The sequence below is a fragment of the Oncorhynchus nerka genome, linkage group LG3 (genome assembly GCF_034236695.1).
Source record: "Oncorhynchus nerka isolate Pitt River linkage group LG3, Oner_Uvic_2.0, whole genome shotgun sequence".
Taxonomy (NCBI): Eukaryota; Metazoa; Chordata; class Actinopteri; order Salmoniformes; family Salmonidae; genus Oncorhynchus; species Oncorhynchus nerka.
This window is the reverse complement of record NC_088398.1, coordinates 53,896,158-53,916,076: the sequence shown is the minus strand read 5'-3', so window position 1 is coordinate 53,916,076 and position 19,919 is coordinate 53,896,158. Positions and strand designations below refer to the sequence as shown.

The 19,919-nt window shown below is 41.9% G+C and overlaps 1 protein-coding gene across 1 annotated transcript in view; it reads left to right on the top strand.

Moving 5' to 3' along the window:
- The first annotated feature begins 5,826 nt into the window (after positions 1-5,826).
- The window catches only part of LOC115110810 (solute carrier family 49 member 4-like), a 76,222-nt gene continuing 62,129 nt past the window's right edge, over positions 5,827-19,919 (top strand). The window contains 2 exon segments of the mRNA XM_029636719.2: positions 5,827-6,310; positions 12,002-12,095. Of these exon segments, the coding sequence (XP_029492579.2) occupies positions 6,016-6,310; positions 12,002-12,095 (389 nt within the window). The 5' untranslated portion in view covers positions 5,827-6,015.

The window sequence follows — 19,919 nt, the reverse complement described above, 5'->3', positions numbered from 1 at the left end:
ATAGGATTCCAAACAGATGTAAATAGCAATTATTATCGATCAAGCTGATGAGAAGAAACAATGAGAAGAAACAATAATACTACGATTTAACTGTTGTAAATCTCTAAAACTGATTAGCTGGTTTTACTATAAAAATATTTGCCTAAGCATGCCTGTTTGGCTTGGCTGTACCCAAATGCTGTCTGCCTACCTACCTACTGTAGGTACATTTGTATGGTCTGGTCACTGTGCAAAGGTTGAGGGTAATGCCATATTTCCTTCTATTAAGCTAGATATTGTTCTTAAATATAATCTATGTGCCTATGTACATGTATGCATGTTCAACTAGTCTACCCTAATGGCCTCTGCAGAGATCAGCTCTGTACCGAATCGCTGTGCACCAACCCACACTTTGTACCAATGCGGAGAGCTTCATATAGCTCCACATTGACATGATTTGTCGACAGTAGGTGGGGGCGGGAGGTTCAGTATACAGTGCCAGTTAAAAGTTTGGACTCACATACAAATTCAAAGGTTTTTCTTTATTTTGATTATTTTCTACATTGTAGAATAATAGTGAACACATCAAAACTATGAAATAACGCATATGGAATCATGTAGTAACCAAAGAAGTGTTAAACAAATCAAAATATATTTTAGATTTTAGATTCTTCAAAGTAGCCACCCTTTGCCTTGATGACAGCTTTGCACACTCTAGTTAGAATTTCATACTTATTGCACTTAGCAGAGCTATTGTGCAAATTTGTAACATAATACAAATTGTAATTCGTAACATATCATATACAAAATGGGTGATGACATCCAATAATACATACCATACGAAATGTAACATATCTTACTAAAAGGAGTGTCTTGGATTTACATTCAGAATAATACGAAATACTCTGACACCAGGCATGGATTACGGTTATTGTAGTTGATTACAACGTTTTCTGTGCTAAACTATGTAGAATATTGGTCTGTTGGAAACAACTCCCTACTACATCACACAGTTCAGGCTTGATCTGATTTGTCTCTACAGAAACTGCATATCGAGTTTACAGAAAATGTTTTATTAAATTACATTTTAATAACTGAACTGACATCGGGTTCATGGCAAAAATACATGCATGTACCAGATCAGTGTGCAGAGGTACGAGGTATTTGATGTAGCTATGAACATGAAGGTAGGGTATAGTGACTAGGCATCAGGACAGATAATAATAAGAGAGAAATAAAGAACAGAGCAGCAGAAAATGATGAGTGTTAAAGTATGTGTGTGTAGTGTGTGTGTTGTGTGTAGAAAAGGCTCTGCATGGTCAATCTGACGCCAGCCTCCGCAGACGTCAGGGCTTACATACTTCTTGCGCTTAGCAGAGCAGAGCTATTGTGAAGGAAGTTGTCAAGGAAGTGAGTTTGTGTTTATACAGGATGTACCGCCCCCTAAAAATGAATAGCGCCGGATGGGGATGGCTGCCGCTTTACGGGCTCCTAACCAACTGCCCTATTTTGTTTGTTTTTTCACATTTTTTGTAACTCATTTTGTACATAATGGATGCTATGCTACAGGACTGTTTTGCTGTTTTGCTAGCACAGACTGGAATATGTTCCGAGATTCGTCCAATGGCATTGAGGAGTATACCAATTCAGTCACTGGCTTCATCAATAGTGCTTTGACGACGTTGTCCCCACAGTGACCGTATGCACATTTCCCAACCAGAAGCCATGAATTACAGGCAACATCCGCACTGAGCTAAAGGCTAGAGCTGCCGCTTTCAAGGAGCGGGACACTAATCCAGACGCTTATAAGAAATCCCGCTATGCCCTCAGACAAACCATCAAACAGGCAAAGCGTCAATACAGGACTAAGATTGAATCCTACTACACCGTCTCTGATGGTCGGTAACCTGCCTAAATGATTACCGCCCCGTAGCACTCTCATCAGTAGCCATGAAGTGCTTTAGGCTGGACATGACTCACATCAACACCATAATGCCGGTGTTGTACATGACTCACATCAACACCATAATGCCAGAAACCCTAGACCAACTCCAATTCGCATACTGCCCCAAAAGATCCACAGATGAGGCAATCTCAATTGCACTCCACACTGCCCTTTCCCACCTGGACAAAAGGAACACCTATGTGAGAATGCTGTTCATTGACTACAGCTCATTGTTCAACACCATAGTGCCCACAAAGTTCATCACTTAGACTATTAACATTGACCCTCCCCCTCTTTTTTTACACTGCTGCTACTCGCTGTTTATTATCTATGCATAGTCACCTTACAAATGACCTTGACTAACCTGTACCCCCGCACATTGACTCAGTACTGGTACACAAAGAGGGGTCCATTCTACTCTGCTAGATACCTAGAAGGACTGGGAAGGGATAAGAGAGTCGGATGGGGATGGGTGATCGGTATAGGCCTATGTATGGGCTCCCGAGTGGTGCAGCGGTCTAAGGCACTGCATCTCAGTGCTAGAGGTGTCACTACAGACCCTGGTTCGATTCTAGGCTGTATCACAACCAGCCATGATTGGGAGTCACATAGGGCAGCGCACAATTGGCCCAGGATCGTCCAGGTTAGGGTTTGACCGGGTAGGCCGTCATTGTAAATAAGAATTTGTTCTTAACTGACTTGCTTAGTTAAATAAAAAACATGTATGTATTATATAGCCTAGTTCAGAGTTTACTCTATTTGGTAAATGTTGTTTGTTTTATTTCACATAGACAAAAATGTTTATACTTTATACTTTTTAGCTCAGATACTTTTTGATTGTTTCCAATTATAAATAAAACGTTGTTTCCACACAAGACTTTAACGTGTTTCTGACTGGCATTATAGTGCGTAATTCCAACCATCAACAAGATTGTGCGTAACAACCGACCTTATTGAGATGCAAACTAATGGAAATCTGGTTTGGCATTTGATGAAGCAGTTTGAAGTGACTCAAATCAAATTCTTTATTTTTTGCATATCCAACTTGAATCTGTTATTTGTCCTGTAGTCTGAACAGCCAAAATGACATGGAATCGAATATTTCAAGCCACATACAAATCTTATTCCTGGCCATGCAATGTGTGTCTGAATGATCAAATCTGATTTATTTGCTCTCAAGTGGTTTTAGACTGTTATTTGGCATATCTTATTGCTTGCTAGCTACTTTGTTGACAATTTAACAAGAACATGTGGTAGCCAAAAAGGGCTTGTTTTGAAAGTGTTCCTTTACTATGATTTTGAATGTTCAAAGTAACTGGGAAACATCCATGGCAGGCACTGTTGTCACTTTAGCTAGCTACGTAACTTCTGAGTGATAGGAAGTACGAGCCCCACCACCAATCAGCCTATACACCAATCAGCCTTTGTGATGTGTGTTTTGTCCTATATTTTTATTTTATTTATTTTATTTTTTATCCCAGCCTCCGTCCACACAGGAGGCCTTTTTCCTTTTGGTAGGCCGTCATTGTAAATAAGAAGTTGTTCTTAACTGACTTGCCTAGTTAAATAAAGGTTAAATCAAATTAAAATAAATAAATACCACTGCGAACACATCTGTCGTTACTATGATCACTTGCGTAGCAATGCCAGCAAATGACTGCTGTCTGAACACACACATTTCTGATTTGGTCACTTTTAACTTGCTGTTTGGACAGTGAATATTCCCAAACGGATTTGAAAAACAAAACTGATTTGAGCATTAAGCAGCGTGAACAAGGCTTTACAGACTGACATACCCATCTAATTAGCTAGATCATGGATGGGCAACTGGCAGCCCACAGGCTTTGAAGGCCCTTGGACTGAGTTTACGAACTCAGTCGACGTCCAAAATTAAGAACGTACTGCATTTATGCCAATTGGCAACTCTTTAAGGCCTGCAAAAGGAGCAGCAACGCACAGATTAATTATGCACGAGTTGACAAATTATGAGGCAAATCAGTCTAAACAATAGTACTTTGTCCCTATTTTCAACACTTTTGTGTCAATATTTTTTGTTAAACCGAATCAAAAGTGTTGGGGCATATGCCAGCTCGCCACACATTTGATGACGGCGCTGCTGTGCTGATCTCTGCAACATGGATAGATGGAAATCGCCACATAATGCTAGAAATAAAGAAACATATCCTATATGTATGAGGGGTTGTAACTGGTTCAGGGAATAGAGCAGAAAACCAGAAAATAAGGACATCTCAAGCTCATCATTAAGCTCAAGGCCCTGAGTCTGAACCCCGCCCTGTGCAACTGAGTCCTGGACTTTGTGATGGGCCGCCCTCAGGTGCTGAAGGTAGGAAACATCACCTCCACTCCACTGATCCTCAGACACTGGGGCCCCACAAGGGTGTGAGCTCAGCCCCCTCCTATACTCCCTGTTTACCCATGACTGCATGGCCAAGCACGCCTCTAACTCAATCATCAAGTTTGCAGATGATACAACAGTAGTAGGCTTGATTACCAACAATGATGAGACAGCCTACAGGGAGGAGGTGGGGGCTCTGGGAGTGTGGTGCCTGGAAAACAACCTCTCACTCAACGTCAACAAAACAATGGAGATGATCGTGGACTCCAGGAAACAGCAGAGGGTGCACCCCCTATCTACATTGACGGGACCGCAGTGGAGAAGGTGGAAAGCTTCAAGTTCCTTGGTATGCACATCACTGACAAACTGAAATGGACAATCCACACAGACAGTGTGGTGAAGAAGGCGCAACAAAGCCTCTTCAACTTCAGGATGCTACATTTTTTTGGCTTGTCACCTAAACCCTCACAAACCTTTACAGAAACACAATTGAAAGCATCCTGTCGGGCTGTACCCACCACCTGGTACGGCAACTGCACCGCCCGCAATGGCAAGGCTCTCCAGAGGGTGGTGCGGTCTGCATTACTGGGGGCAAACTACCCGCCCTCCAGGACACCTACAGCACCTGATGTCACAGGAAGGCCAAAAAGATAATCAAGGACATAAACTACCCGAGTTACTCCCTATTCACCCCACTATCATCCAGAAGGCGAGGTCAGTACAGGTACATCAAAGCTGGGGCCGAGAGACTGAAAATCAGCTTCTATCTCAAGGCCATCAGACTGTTAAACAGCCATCACTAGCACATTAGAGGCTGCTGCCTATAGGCATAGACTAGAAATCACTGGCCACTTTAAGGAATGGAACACTAGTCACTTTAATAATGTTTACATACTCATCTCATATGTATATACTGTTTTCTATACTATTCTACGGTATCTTAGTCACTTAATGTTTAAATATCTGGCATTACTCATCTCATATGTATATACTGTTTTCTATACTATTCTACGGTATCTCATTCACTTAATAATGTTTACATATCTTGCATTACTCATCTCATATGTATATACTGTATTCTATACTATTCTACTGTATCTTAGTCCGTTCTGCTCTGACATCGCTCGTTCATATGTATATAGTCTTAATGAATTCCTACCTAGATTTGTGTATATTGGGTATATGTCGTGTAATTTGTTAAATATTACTTGTTAGATATTACTGCACTGTCGGAGCTAGAAGCACAGGCATTTCGCTACACCCTCAATAACATATGCTAATCATGTGTATGTGACAAATCAAATTTGATTTAATTTAGTCGGATTCCGCTGGAAAATGTTTAATCTATTGCTAAATGTTTTGCAATGGAAATTGTTTACCGTTTACTTTATGAACCAAACAGAAGCAACACTAGCTAAAGGAACTAAACGGAGCGGGACCTACATTAATTTGTCGTTGCAAAACGTTTTGCAACAGACGAAACGTTTTTCAACGGAATCCAACTAATAATAATGCCTACTGTACATCCCAGGTTTCGCTTTCAAAATTGTGACCATTTCCATGAACGTCCAGGCATGCGCAGTGAAGTAGAAATGACATCGATTGTTGTTGTTTCTCTGGGCAACTGATATTGAAGTTAGATACCGGTACATTTGTTGCCATTGTGTAATCGAATATTGGACATAGCGCGCGGACTAAATCGCTGCTGAACGAACGCTGCATTGTATCAAATGTGATGGGTGTTGCATCGAGCACAGAGGGTGAAAGGGAACCTCTTCTTGTTCCTCCTGACCGCGAGACGAGCATTCAGCCAGTTTACAGCCAAGTCTACGGGAGAAGATGGCTGGTTCTGACTCTGTTTTCCTTGTTGGCGTTCATGCAAGGGATAGTATGGAACACCTGGGGCCCAATTCAGAACTCTGCCATGCATGCGTACGATTTCACCAAATCTGACATCGCCGTGCTTGTTCTTTGGGGGCCAGTGGGGTTCGCGCCTTGGCTGCTATTTATATGGCTAATGGACAAAAAGGGTGAGTTGTTTTGTTCTAAATGACAGTTGACAATACTGTACTGGAACACAATGTACTTTCCTTTGTCATTTAAAAAAAATGTTTGTCTCCATTCCAACATTATATAGTTTTATTGCAGTGCATGAAGTTGTGAATTGTTGACACAGAAATCCCTATAAAAGATACGATATTTCTGAGAAATCAGATCAAAGTTGATCAGCTAAGCTAAGCTACCCCCCCCACCCTCCAAACCAAATCAACCACAAGAAAGGAAACAAAGAAACATCTTAACATTTCCCTCAGACTGACCTAGTTGCAATGTTGTTGTTCAAATCAAATTGTATTAGTCACATGCACCAAATACAACAGGTGTAGATCTTACAGTGAAATGCTTACTTATGAGCCCCTAACCAACAATGCAGTTACAAAAATACGGATAAGAAATAAAAGTAACAAGTAATTAAAGAGCAGCAGTAAAATAACAATAGCGAGACTATATACAGGGGAGTACTGGTACAGAGTCAATGTGCAGGGGAACTGGTTAGTTGAGGTAATATGTACATGTAGGTAGAGTTATTAAAGTGACTATGCATAGATGATAACAACAGAGAGTAGCAGCGGTGTAAAAAAAGGGGGACAATGCAAATAGTCTGAGTAGCCATTTTGATTAGGTGTTCAGGAGTCTTATGTCTTGGGGGTAGAAGCTGTTTAGAAGCCTCTTGGACCTAGACTTGGCGCTCCGGTACCGCTTGCCGTGCGGTAGCAGAGAAAACAGTCTATGACTATGGTGTCTTTGACAATTTTTAGGGCCTTCCTCTGACACCGCCTGAAATGTAGGTCCTGGATGGCAGGAAGCTTGGCCCCAGTGATGTACTGGGCCGTACGCACTACTCTCTGTAGTGCCTTGTGGTCGGCGGCCGAGCAGTTGCCATACCAGGCATTGATGGTGCAGCTGAAGAACCTTTTGAGGATCTGAGGACCAATGGCAAATCTTTTCAGTCTCCTGAGAGGGAATAGGTTTTGCCCTCTTCACGACTGTCTTGTGTGCTTGGACCATGTTAGTTTGTTGGTGATGTGGACATCAAGGAACGTGAACCTCTCAACCTGCTCCACTGCAGCCCCGTTGATGGGAAAGGGGGCATGCTCAGACCTCCTTTTCCTGTAGTCCACAATCATCTCCTTTGTCTTGATCACGTTGAGGGAGAGGTTGTTGTCCTGGCACCACACGGCCATAACACGGCCATAAATAACACAATGTTTCTGTCTTTTCAGTATGTTCTTTTCACCAAGTCGTTTTAGTAACCATTACAAACCAGCCTCCACAGAATAACATGTTCCTGTAAGAAATGGTGACTGACTTACTGCCTCTGTGGAGTTTTTGCTAGGACCCACTTATGTGTAGTCTCTGAAATCTCTTTCACCAATCTCTCAAACAACACAGTCCAGTCAAGTGTAATTTACAGGCAGTTCAAGTAACACTTAAAAGGAGCCATGTATAAGTGTCGTGACAAGTGCTCCCATACAGGCTAGCTAACCACCAAACCAAACCAGTTCCTCCACATCACTTGATTGACACCGTTAGCTAACACCCATCTAACACACAGAACACACTGTCAGGTGACAAAAACAGTTCATTTATCCCCCAGGAAACATAAAAGCAAATAACATATAAACCATATTAAAGCAAAGGGCATTTGTCATAAGTTTGTCATGTGGTTAGTTAGTCATCTAGGGACATGACTCTCTCTCTAAAACAAAATGATGACGGTGCTATGAGTGTTACATAATCTAAACAGGTCATACAGTGTAATATCATTTTTTGCTACTGTAGTATGTAGGCCAACCCTGATGAAAAGCAGCTCCAATGACTGTCTGGTAGAGATTAGAATGAAATGTATTTTGTACACAGGATCCACATACCAGCATCTGCCATTGTTTAGTTGTGCCATCTTTAGTACATGGAGATCTGACAGACAGGAACAGATTTCCCAAAGGGAACCCGCAGAAACATTCGGAGATAGGGAAACATGAATTCTGTAACATTTCTTTATTTTATTTGTATTTATTAAACCATTAATAAACTAGGCAGTGATCAAAATCAGATTTAATTTATCTGATGATAGGATTATCAATTTGTCACCAATTGTGTACTTTTTCAGCTAGTGACTCGCGCTCATCACTACCAAGAGGAAATTGGGGAACAGATACTGACTAGGGGAACAGAAGTTCTCTTAAATGATGGTCATGTGGTGGAAACTGAAAATGTAGATTTAAGTCAGAAAGGAAGCTGCATTTCTCTGGGTGTGTATATGAGGAAGAGAACTGGGATGTTGTGATTTGGGGGAAGTTGACTGGGGACTAGTGATTCATATTTGGGATAATGTTTAGAATGAGCTCAACAATTATACAAAATACACTACGTGACCAAAAGTATTTGGACACCTGCTCGTCAAACATCTCTCATTCCAAAATCATGGGCATGGACTTGGTCTCCCTTTGCTGCTATAACAGCCTCCAGTCTTCTGGGAAGCCTTGTTGGAACATTGCTGCGTGACTTGCTTCCATTCAGCCACAAGAGCATTAGTGAGGTCAGGCACTGATGTTGGGCGATTAGGCCTGGCTCGCAGTCAGAGTTCTAATTCATCCCAAAGGTGATTGATGGGGTTGCAGTCAGGGCTCTTTACCAGCCAGTCAAGTTCTTCCACACCGATTATGACAAACCATTTCTGTATGGACCTCGCTTTGCACGGGAGCATTATCGTCCTGAAACAGGAAAGGGCATTCCTCAAACTGTTGCCACAAAGTTGGAAGCACAGAATCGTCTAGAATGTCATTGTATGATGTAGCATTAAGATTTGCCTTCATTGGAACTTACGGGCTTAGCCTGAACCATGAAAAACAGCCCCATATCATTATTCCTCCTCCACCAAACTTTACAGTTGACACTATGCATTCGGGCAGGTAGCGTTCTCTTGGCATTCTCCAAACCCAAATTAGTCCGTCAGACTAACAGATGGTGAAGTGTGACTCATCACTCCAGATAATGCGTTTCCACTGCTCCAGAGTCCAATGGCCACTCCAGCCGACGCTTGCCATTGCGCATGGTGATCATAGGCATGTGTGCGGCTGCTCGGCCATGGAAATTAATTTAATGAAGCTCCCGACGACAGTTCTTGTCCTGACGTTGCTTCCAGAGGCAGTTTGGAACACAGTGAGTGTTACAACCGTGGACAGACAATTTTTACACGCTTCAGCACTTGACGGTCCCGTTCTGTGAGCTTGTGTGGCCTACCACTTCGTGGCTGAGCCGTTGTTGCTCCTAGATGTTTCCCCTTCACAATAACAGCACTTGCAGTTGACTGGGGCAGGTGGCATCCTATGATGGTGCCATGTTGAAAGTTACTGAGCTATTCAGGAAGGCCATTCTACTGCCAATGTTTGTCTATGGAAATTGCATGGCTGTTTGCTCGATTTTATACACCGTTCAGCAATGGGTGTGGCTGAAATAGCATAGTCCACTAATTTGAAGTGGTGTCCACATACTTTTGTATATACAGTGCATTCGGAAATTATTCAGACCCCTTGACTTTTTCCACATTTTGATACAGCCTTATTCTAAAATCTATTTAAAAAAGAATTCCCTCATTCTACACACAATAACCCATAATGACAAGGCCCAAAAAGTTTTTGGGGACATATAATAGATTAAAAATTAAAAACAGAAATATCACATTTGCATAAATATTCAGACACTTCACTCAGTAATTTGTTGAAGCACCTTTGGCAGCGATTACAGCATTGAGTCTTCTTGGTTAAGACACCACAAGCTTGGCACACCTGTATTTGGGGAGTTTCTCCCAGGTTGGATGGGGAGCGTCACTGCACAGCTATTTTCAGGTCTCTACAGTCCAGAGATCTTCGATCGGGTTCAAGTCCGGCTTCTGGCGGGGCCATTTCAAGGACATTCAGAGACTTGTCCCGAAGCCACTTCTGCATTGTCTTGGCTGTGTGCTTAGGGTTGTTGTCATGTTGGAAGGTGAACCTTCACCCAGTCTGAGGTCCTGAGTGCTCTGGAGCAGGTTTTCATCAAGGATCGTACTTTGCTCCGTTCATCTTTCCCTCGATCCAGACTAATCTTTCAGTCCCTGCTGAAAAACATGCCCACAGCATGATGCTGCCAACACCATGCTTCACCGAAGGGATGATGCCAGGTTTCCTCCAGAAATGACACTTGGCGGGCCTCCCGGGTGGCGTAGTGGTCTAGCTGTGCCACCAGAGATTCTGGGTTTGAGCCCAGGCTCTGCTGCAGCCGGCCGCGACCAGGAGGCTCATGGGGTGACGTACAATTGGCCCTGCGTTGTCCGGGTTAGGAAGGGTTTGGCCGGCAGGGATATCCTTGTCTCATCGCGCACTAGTGACTCCTGTGGCGGGCCGGGTGCAGTGCACGCTGCCCAGGTCGCTAGGTGTATGGTGTTTCCTCCGACACATTGGTGCGGCTGACTTCCGGGTTGGATGTGCATTGTGTCAAGAAGCAGTGCGGCTTGGTTGGGTTGTGTTTTGAAGGACGCATGGCTCTCGACCTTCGCCTCTCCTGAGTCTGTACAGGAGTTGCAGCGATGAGACAAGACAGTAACTACTACTAATTGGATACCACGAAAAAGGGGGTAAAATAAAACAAGGGGAAAAAAAGAAGTGACACTTGGCATTCAGGCCAAAGAGTTCAATCTTGGATTCATCAGACCAGAGATTCTTGTTTCTTATGGTCTGAGAGTCTTTAGGTGCCTTTTGGCAAACTCCAAGCAGGCTGTCATGTGCCTTTTACTGAGTGGCTCTTGCTGGCCAGTATAACATAAATGCCTGATTGGTAGAGTGGTGCAGAGATGTCCTTCAGGAATGTAATCCCATCTTCACAGAGGAACTCTGGCAGAGCTCCAGAGTGACCATTGGGTTCTTGGTCACCTCCCTGACCAAGGCCCTCCCCCGATTGCTCAGTTTGGCCGGGCGGCCAGCACTAGGAAGAGTCTTGGTGGTTCCAAACTTCTTCCATTTAAGAATGATGGAGGTCACTGTGTTGTTGGGGACCAGATCTGTGCCTTGACTCTATCCTGTCTCTACGGACAATTCCTTTGACCTCCTGGCTTGGTTTTTCTCTGACATACACTGTCAACTGTGAGTCCTTATATAGACAGATGTGTGCCTTTCCAAATCATGTCCAATCAATTGAATTTACCACAGGTTGACTCCAATCAAGTTTTAGAAACATCTCAAGGATGCTCAATGTTAACAGGATGCACCTGAGCTCAATTTCGAGTCTCATAGCAAAGGGTCTGAATACTTATGTAAATAAGGTATTTCTGTTTTAAATGTTTTATAAATTAGCAAACATTTCTTAACCTGTTTTCACTTAGTCATTACTTGGTATTGTGTGTAAATTGATGACTTTTTTTTATTATCCATTTTAGAATAAAGCTGTAACTTAACAAAATGGAAAAAGTAAAGGGGTCTGAATACTTTCCGAATGCACTGTGTAGTAGTACTGTAACATTTGGAACAGTTATACAGAATAACCTCCCATTTTTCTCTCTCTAGTCCCCAAACTAACCTACTTCAACCCCACCTCTCCCATCGCTGTCTCCCCTCTTCTCTTTACTCTCTCCCCTCTTTCTCCACCTCGCCCCTTTCATGCTACATCTCTCCCCTATTGTGCTGCAGGTCTGCGGGTGTCTCTTCTACTGTCAGCCTTCTTCATGGTGATTGGGGCAGCGCTGCGAAGTGTCCCTGTACCAGAACAACATCTAAGACGATGGTAACAACCCTCCCTTCCAGAGCCATGCTATATACTTTATATATAGTCCATACCAGGTGTTTCCAACCTTCTCTAGCATGAGATCTACTCATTTCTTTTCAAACTTTCAAATTATTCTCTTTTCCTCTTGCCTGCAACTCTTCCACTGGTCCTTACTGTACACAATAATGTTTTCTGTCAACATACTTGGTAAAATAAATAATGGTAAATAAACAACTCTTAATAAAATGATGGCCCTATAAAATCTGTGATTTTCTCTTTCCAAATTATGTTTGATATTTTCCCAAATTATGTTTTCTCAGTTGAATTTTGCCTGGTTTTTGTTTTTCACTCTCAACATTACAATTGTTTATAGAGAAACAATGAAATTGGATAATCATGTAAATGCTTAAATTACAACAGAAGACCATTTCTTGTGGGGGTCTGGAAGAAAACTAACAAGTAGATTATTTATTTTTTATTGCATCATCTAGTGAGTGAGGAATGTGCCGTCTAATGTGCCTGTCTAGTGATGGTTCTGTACTGCTGCTGCTCGTTTCATGGCCTAGTTTGCAAATAACAAATAACAAATATTAGATACCAGTCAAACGTTTGGACACATACTCATTCAATTATTATTATTTTTTACTATTTTATATATTGTAACTAATATTGAAGACATCACAACTATGAAATAACACATGGAATCATGTAGTATCCAAAAAAGTGTTTAACAAATCAAAATATATTTTAGATTTTAGATTCTTCAAAGTATCCACCCATTTGCCTTGATGGCAGCTTTGCACACTCTTGGCATTCTCTCAACCAGCTTCACCTGGAATGATTTTCCAACAGTCTTGATGGAGTTCCCACATATGCTGTGCATTTGTTGGCTGCTTTTCTTTCACTCTGCGGTCCAACTCATCACAAACCATCTCAATTAGGTTGAGGTCAGGTGATTGTGGAGGCCAGGTAATCTGAAGCAGCACTCCATCACTCTCCTTGGTAATATAGCCCTTACACAGCTTGGAGGTGTGTTGGGTCATTATCCTGTTGAAAAACAAATGATAGTCCCACCAAGCGCAAACCAGATGTGGTATTATTGATTGTATGTTTGTTTATTCCATGTGTAACTCTGTTGTTGTATGTGTCGAACTGTATTGCTTTAGAATGCTGTGGTAGCCATGCTGGTTAAGTGTACCTTGAAATATTAATCACAGACAGTGTCACCAGCAAAGCACCATCACATCACCTCCTCCATGCTTCACGGTGGGAACCACACATGCGGATATCATCCGTTCACCTACTCTGCGTCTCACAAAGACACGGCGGTTGGAACCAGAAATCTCTCATTTGGACTCATCAGACCAAAGGACAGATTTACACAGTCTAATGTCCGTTTCTTGTTTCTTGGCCCAAGCAAGTCTCTTCTTCTTATTGGTGTCCTTTAGTAGTGGTTTCTTTGCAGAAATTTGACCATGAAGGCCTGATTCATACTGTCCCCTCTGAACAGTTGATGTTGAGATGTGTCTGTTACTTGAACTCTGAAGCATTTATTTAGGCTGCAATTTCTGAGACAGGTAACTCTAATGAACTTCTCCTCTGCAGCAGAGGTAACTCTGGGTCTACCTTTCCTGTGGCAGTCCTCATGAGAGCCAGTTTCATCATAGCGCTTGATGGTTTTTGCGACTGCACTTTAAGAAATTTTCTGCATTGACTGACCTTCATTTCTTAAAGTATTGATGAACTGTAGTTTCTCTTTGCTTATTTGAGCTGTTCTTGCCATAATATGGACTTGGTATTTTACCAAATCTTCTGTATACCACCATTACCTTGTCACAACACAACTGATTGGCTCAAATGCATTAAGATGGAAAGATATTCCACAAAGGAACTTTTTTAACAAGGCACACCTGTTAATTGAAATATATTCCAGGTGACTACCTCATGAAGCTGGTTGAGAGAATGCCAAGAGTGTGCAAAGTTGTCATCAAGACAAAGGAAGGCTATTTTGAAGAATCTTAAATATAAAATATATTTTGATATGTTTAACACTTGTTTTGGTTACTACATGATTCCATATGTGTTATTTCATACTTTTGATGTCTTCACTATTATTCTACAATGTAGAAAATAGGAAAAAATTAAGTAAAACCCTTGAATGAGTAGGTGTGTCCAAACCTTTGACTGGTACTGTACATCTGCCAGGTAAGCCTATTATGCAGTTAACAATTAATTGAGGAGGTTATGGTGAAAGTATTTCTGTCAACCCACAAGTTTGTTATCACATCAACTGTCTACACACGGAGTGATAGACAGACATGCGCACCACACAGACAGATGGGCAATATTGCTGGAAATTAATTGGCAGATAACGTGTTAGGTTTAAAAATATATATATATATATATTTCACCTTTATTCAAAAAGGTAGGCTACTTGAGAACAAGTTCTCATTTACAATGACGAGCTGGCCAAGATAAAGCAAAGCAGTTCGACACATACAACAACACAGAGTTACACATAGAATAAACAAACATACAATCAATAATCCAGTTGAAAAATAATATATATAGTGTGTGCAAATGAGGTAAGGGAGGTAAGGCAATAAATAAGCCATGGTGGTGAAGTAATTACAATATAGAAATTAAACACTGGTGTGATAGATGTTCAGAAGATGAATGTGCAAGTAGAGATACTGGGGTGCAAAGGAACAAGATAGATAAATAAATACAATATGGGGATGAGGTAGTTGGATGGGCTATTTACAGATGGGCTATGTACAGGTGCAGTGATCTGTGAGCTGCTCTGACAGCTGGTGCTTAAAGTTAGTGAGGGAGATATGAGTCTCCAGCTTCAGTGAGTTTTGCAGTTCGTTCCAGTCATTGGCAGCAGAGAACTGGAAGGAAAGGCAGCCAAAAGAGGTATTGGCTTTGGGGGTGACCAGTGAAATATACCTGCTGGAGCGCGTGCTACGGGTTTGGCTTTTAAAGCCAATACTGGCTAACCAGGGGTTAAATAATGTCAATGTTTTGTTGCTGGGAGGTTGCAGTGTCTGATTCTTGTGAGGTAGAACACGTGAACATTTCATGTTTTTCGGTTTGACTTTTTCGGATGACTGCCTTGCCTGGTTCACCAATTACTTTGCAGACAGAGTTCAGTGTGTCAAATCGGAGGGCATGCTGTCCGGTCCTCTGGCAGTCTCTATGGGGGTGCCACAGGGTTCAATCCTCGGGCCGACTCTTTTCTCTGTATATATCAATGATGTTGCTCTTGCTGCGGGCGATTCCCTGATCCACCTCTACGCAGACGACACCATTCTATATACTTCCTGCCCGTCCTTGGACACTGTGCTATCTAACCTCCAAACGAGCTTCAATGCCATACAACACTCCTTCCGTGGCCTCCAACTGCTCTTAAACGCTAGTAAATCCAAATGCATGCTTTTCAACCGTTCGCTGCCTGCACCCGCACGCCTGACCAGCATCACCACCCTGGATGGTTCCGACCTTGAATATGTGGACATCTATAAGTACCTAGGTGTCTGGCTAGACTGTAAACTCTCCTTCCAGACTCATATCAAACATCTCCAATCGAAAATCAAATCAAGAGTCGGCTTTCTATTCCGCAACAAAGCCTCCTTCACTCACGCCGCCAAACTTACCCTAGTAAAACTGACTATCCTACCGATCCTCGACTTCGGCGATGTCATCTACAAAATTGCTTCCAACACTCTACTCAGCAAACTGGATGCAGTTTATCACAGTGCCATCCGTTTTGTCACTAAAGCACCTTATACCACCCACCACTGCGACTTGTATGCTCTAGTCGGCTGGCCCTCGCTACATATTTGTCGCCAGACCCACTGGCTCCAGGTCATCTACAAGTCCATGCTAGGTAAAGCTCCGCCTTATCGCAGTTCACTGGTCACGATGGCAACACCCATCCGTAGCACACGCTCCAGCAGGTGTATCTCACTGATCATCCCTAAAGCCAACACCTCATTTGGCCGCCTTTCGTTCCAGTTCTCTGCTGCCTGTGACTGGAACGAATTGCAAAAATCGCTGAAGTTGGAGACTTTTATCTCCCTCACCAACTTCAAACATCTGCTATCTGAGCAGCTAACCGATCACTGCAGCTGTACATAGTCTATTGGTAAATAGCCCACCCATTTTTACCTACCTCATCCCCATACTGTTTTTATTGATTTACTTTTCTGCTCTTTTGCACACCAATATCTCTACCTGTACATGACCATCTGACCATTTATCACTCCAGATTTAATCTGCAAAATTGTAATTATTCGCCTACCTCCTCATGCCTTTTGCACACAATGTATATAGACTCCCCTTTTTTTCTACTGTGTTATGGACTTGTAAATTGTTCACTCCATGTGTAACTCTGTGTTGTCTGTTCACACTGCTATGCTTTATCTTGGCCAGGTTGCAGTTGCAAATGAGAACTTGTTCTCAACTAGCCTACCTGGTTAAATAAAGGTGAAAAAAAAAAAAAAAAGTACTTTCAGAATTGTTTGGTGAGCTACTCCTAGGTGGCCTGAGAGTTACTGGTGGCTCGTGATCAACCCGGTCCATACTGTATACACAGTGTACAAAAGACACTCCACAAATGTCTTGCGAACAAACTGTAGTTTTTGCAAGTCGGTTAGGACATCGACTTTGTGCATGACACAAGTAATTGTTCCAACAATTGTTTACAGACAGATTATTTCACTTATAATTCACTGTATCACAATTCCATTGGGTCAGAAGTTTAAATACACTAAGTAGACTGTGCCTTTAAACAGCTTGGAAAATTCCAGAAAATGATGTCATGGCTTTAGACTAATTTGATAGACTAATTTAGACTCTGATAGACTAATTGACATAATTTGAGTCAATTGGAGCTATACCTGTGGAAGGCCTACCTTCAAACTCCGTGCCTCTTTGCTTGACATCGTGGGAAAATCAAAAGAAATCATCCAAGACCTCAGAAAACAAATTGTAGACCTCCACAAGTCTGGTTCATCCTTGGGAGAAATTTCCAAATGCCTGAAGGTACCACGTTCATCTGTACAAACAATAGCAAGCAAGCATTTTGACCACGCAGCCGTCATACCGCTCAGGAATGCGGTATGGCGTTCTGTCTTCTAGAGATGAACGTACTTTGGTGCAAAAAGTGCAAATCAATCCCAGAACAACAGCAAAGGACCTTGTGAAGATGCTGGAGGAAACAGGTACAAAAGTGTCTATATCCACAGTAAAAAGAGTCCTATATCGACATAACCTGAAAGGCCGCTCAGCAAGGAAGAAGCCACTGCTCCAAAACCGTCATAAAAAGCCAGACTACGGTTTGCAAATGCACATGGGGACAAAGATTTTACTTTTTGGAGAACTTTCCTCTGGTTTGATGAAAGAAAAATAGAACTGTTTGGCCATAATGACCATCGTTATGTTTGGAGGAAAAAGGGGGAGGCTTGCAAGCCGAAGAACATCATCCCAACCGTGAAGAACGGGGGTGGCAGCATCATGTTGTGGGGGTGCTTTGCTGCAGGAGGGACTGGTGCACTTCACAAAATTGATGGCATCATGAGGGAGGAAAATTCTGTGGATATATTGAAACCATCTCATGGCATCAGTCAGGAAGTTAAAGCTTGGTCACAAATGGGTCTTCCAAATGGACAATGACCCCAAGCATTATTCCAAAGTTGTGGAAAATGGCTTAAGGACAACAAAGTCAAGGTATTGGAGTGGCCATCTGTCGTGGAAAATTGCAAGATTATGTTATAATGCTTGTATTGCATTTTAATGGTTGTTTTATTCGACATAATAGAGTATTCTGTTAACTATTGTGTGTGTGTTCCACTGAGGATGGGCCTCTATGTGAGAGCACTGACAGAGGAGATTTACGATGTCTTTGGGTGATAAAACCTAAAGATCATTCCAGATAACATGAGGTAATGGTTCTGTGCTATGAATTACCAGGAACGAGATTAGAACCTCGTTTTAGGGACCAAACTGAACGATAATTTATAGTGATTGTTATCTGGCTAAGGAATACTCCTTTCTCAATTATAAAGTCCCTTTGTGAACTGTTCCTAAGATCTGTGGTTCATCATGTAAGTTGAGAGGGGTGTATCTTGGCTATAAAAGATCTTTGTACTTTTCTGTTGGTACTTTCATTGGTTCATTAGAGATGGCGCATCATTGAAAGTCAAAAGGCTATTGCAAAGCTCTTATTATTTAAGATGGACTTTAAGTATAACTCTGACTGGTGTGTGAAGTGTGTAACTCTCCTCATTTGCTAAAGCAGAAATAAGCCACCACACATCACAAAGCCCTGACCTCAAACCTATAGAAAATGTGTGGGCAGAATTGAAAAAGTGTGTGCGGGCAAGGAGGCCTGACTCAGTTACACCAGCTCTGTCAGGAGGAATGTTTCAAAATTCACCCAACTTATTATGAGAAGGTTGTGGAAGTCTACCCGGAACGTTTGACCCAAGTTAAGCAATTGAGTGTATGTAAACTTCTGACCCACTGGGAATGTGAAGAAATAAAAGCTGAAATAAATCATTCTCTCAACTATTATTCTGAAATTTCACATTCTTAAAATGAAGTGGTGATCCTAACTGACCAAGACAGGGAATTTGTACTAGGATTAAATGTCGGAATTGTGAAAAACTGAGTTTAAATGTATTTGGCTAAGGTGTATGTAAACTTCCGACTTCAACTGTATCGGGTGGGCAAATTACGGTCCGAGTCCATTCAAACTGCCCCCGGGAGGTTTGAGTAAAACAGTTGTTGTGTGTAGAAATTATAATGGACCTACATATATTTTCAAATATCTGCCCTTTCGACCTGCCAGTCCGAAAAAGGATCTGTGCGGCCCTCTGTTGAATTTTCAAATCCCGATGTGACCCTCAAGCCAGAATTATTGCCCACCCTTGCTTTATATAGTGATACAGTCAGGTCCAGAATTATTGCCCACCCTTGCTTTATATAGTGAAACAGTCAGGTCCAGAATTATTGCCCACCCTTGCTTTATATAGTGATACAGTCAGGTCCAGAATTATTGCCCACCCTTGCTTTATATAGTGATACAGTCAGGTCCAGAATTATTGCCCACCCTTGCTTTATATAGTGATACAGTCAGGTCCAGAATTATTGCCCACCCTTGCTTTATATAGTGATACAGTCAGGTCCAGAATTATTGCCCACCCTTGCTTTATATAGTGATACAGTCAGGTCCAGAATTATTGCCCACCCTTGCTTTATATAGTGATACAGTCAGGTCCAGAATTATTGCCCACCCTTGCTTTATATAGTGATACAGTCAGGTCCAGAATTATTGCCCACCCTTGCTTTATATAGTGATACAGTCAGGTCCAGAATTATTGCCAATGATAAAGATGACATAAAAATACTTTATAAAATGAGTCATTAAAATACTGAGCTATTGTATGCAACAAAAAGGAAAATTATATTATTTTATACAATTGCTCAGAAAATACATTTTAGTAATACAAAAAAATCTCAAAGATAGGTGTTCATGATTGGAACCCCTGTTTTCAATTCTCCAGCACCCTTCCCTTGTGAGGATAACTGCACTTTTTTAACAGCCTTTTTCAAAAATGTTTTATGAGATTAGAGAACACATTGGGATTTTAGACATTTCCTCAATACAGAATCTTTACAGAGCCTTTATATCCTTCGGTCTGCACCTAAGGACTGCCCTCTTCAAAGTCCGGAGCCCGAGTTGGCTATTGAAAAATGTGGGTTTTGCTGTTTATGAACCATTTTTTGTGGATTTTGATGTGTTTGGGATTATTCTCTTGCTGGAAGGTCCACTTG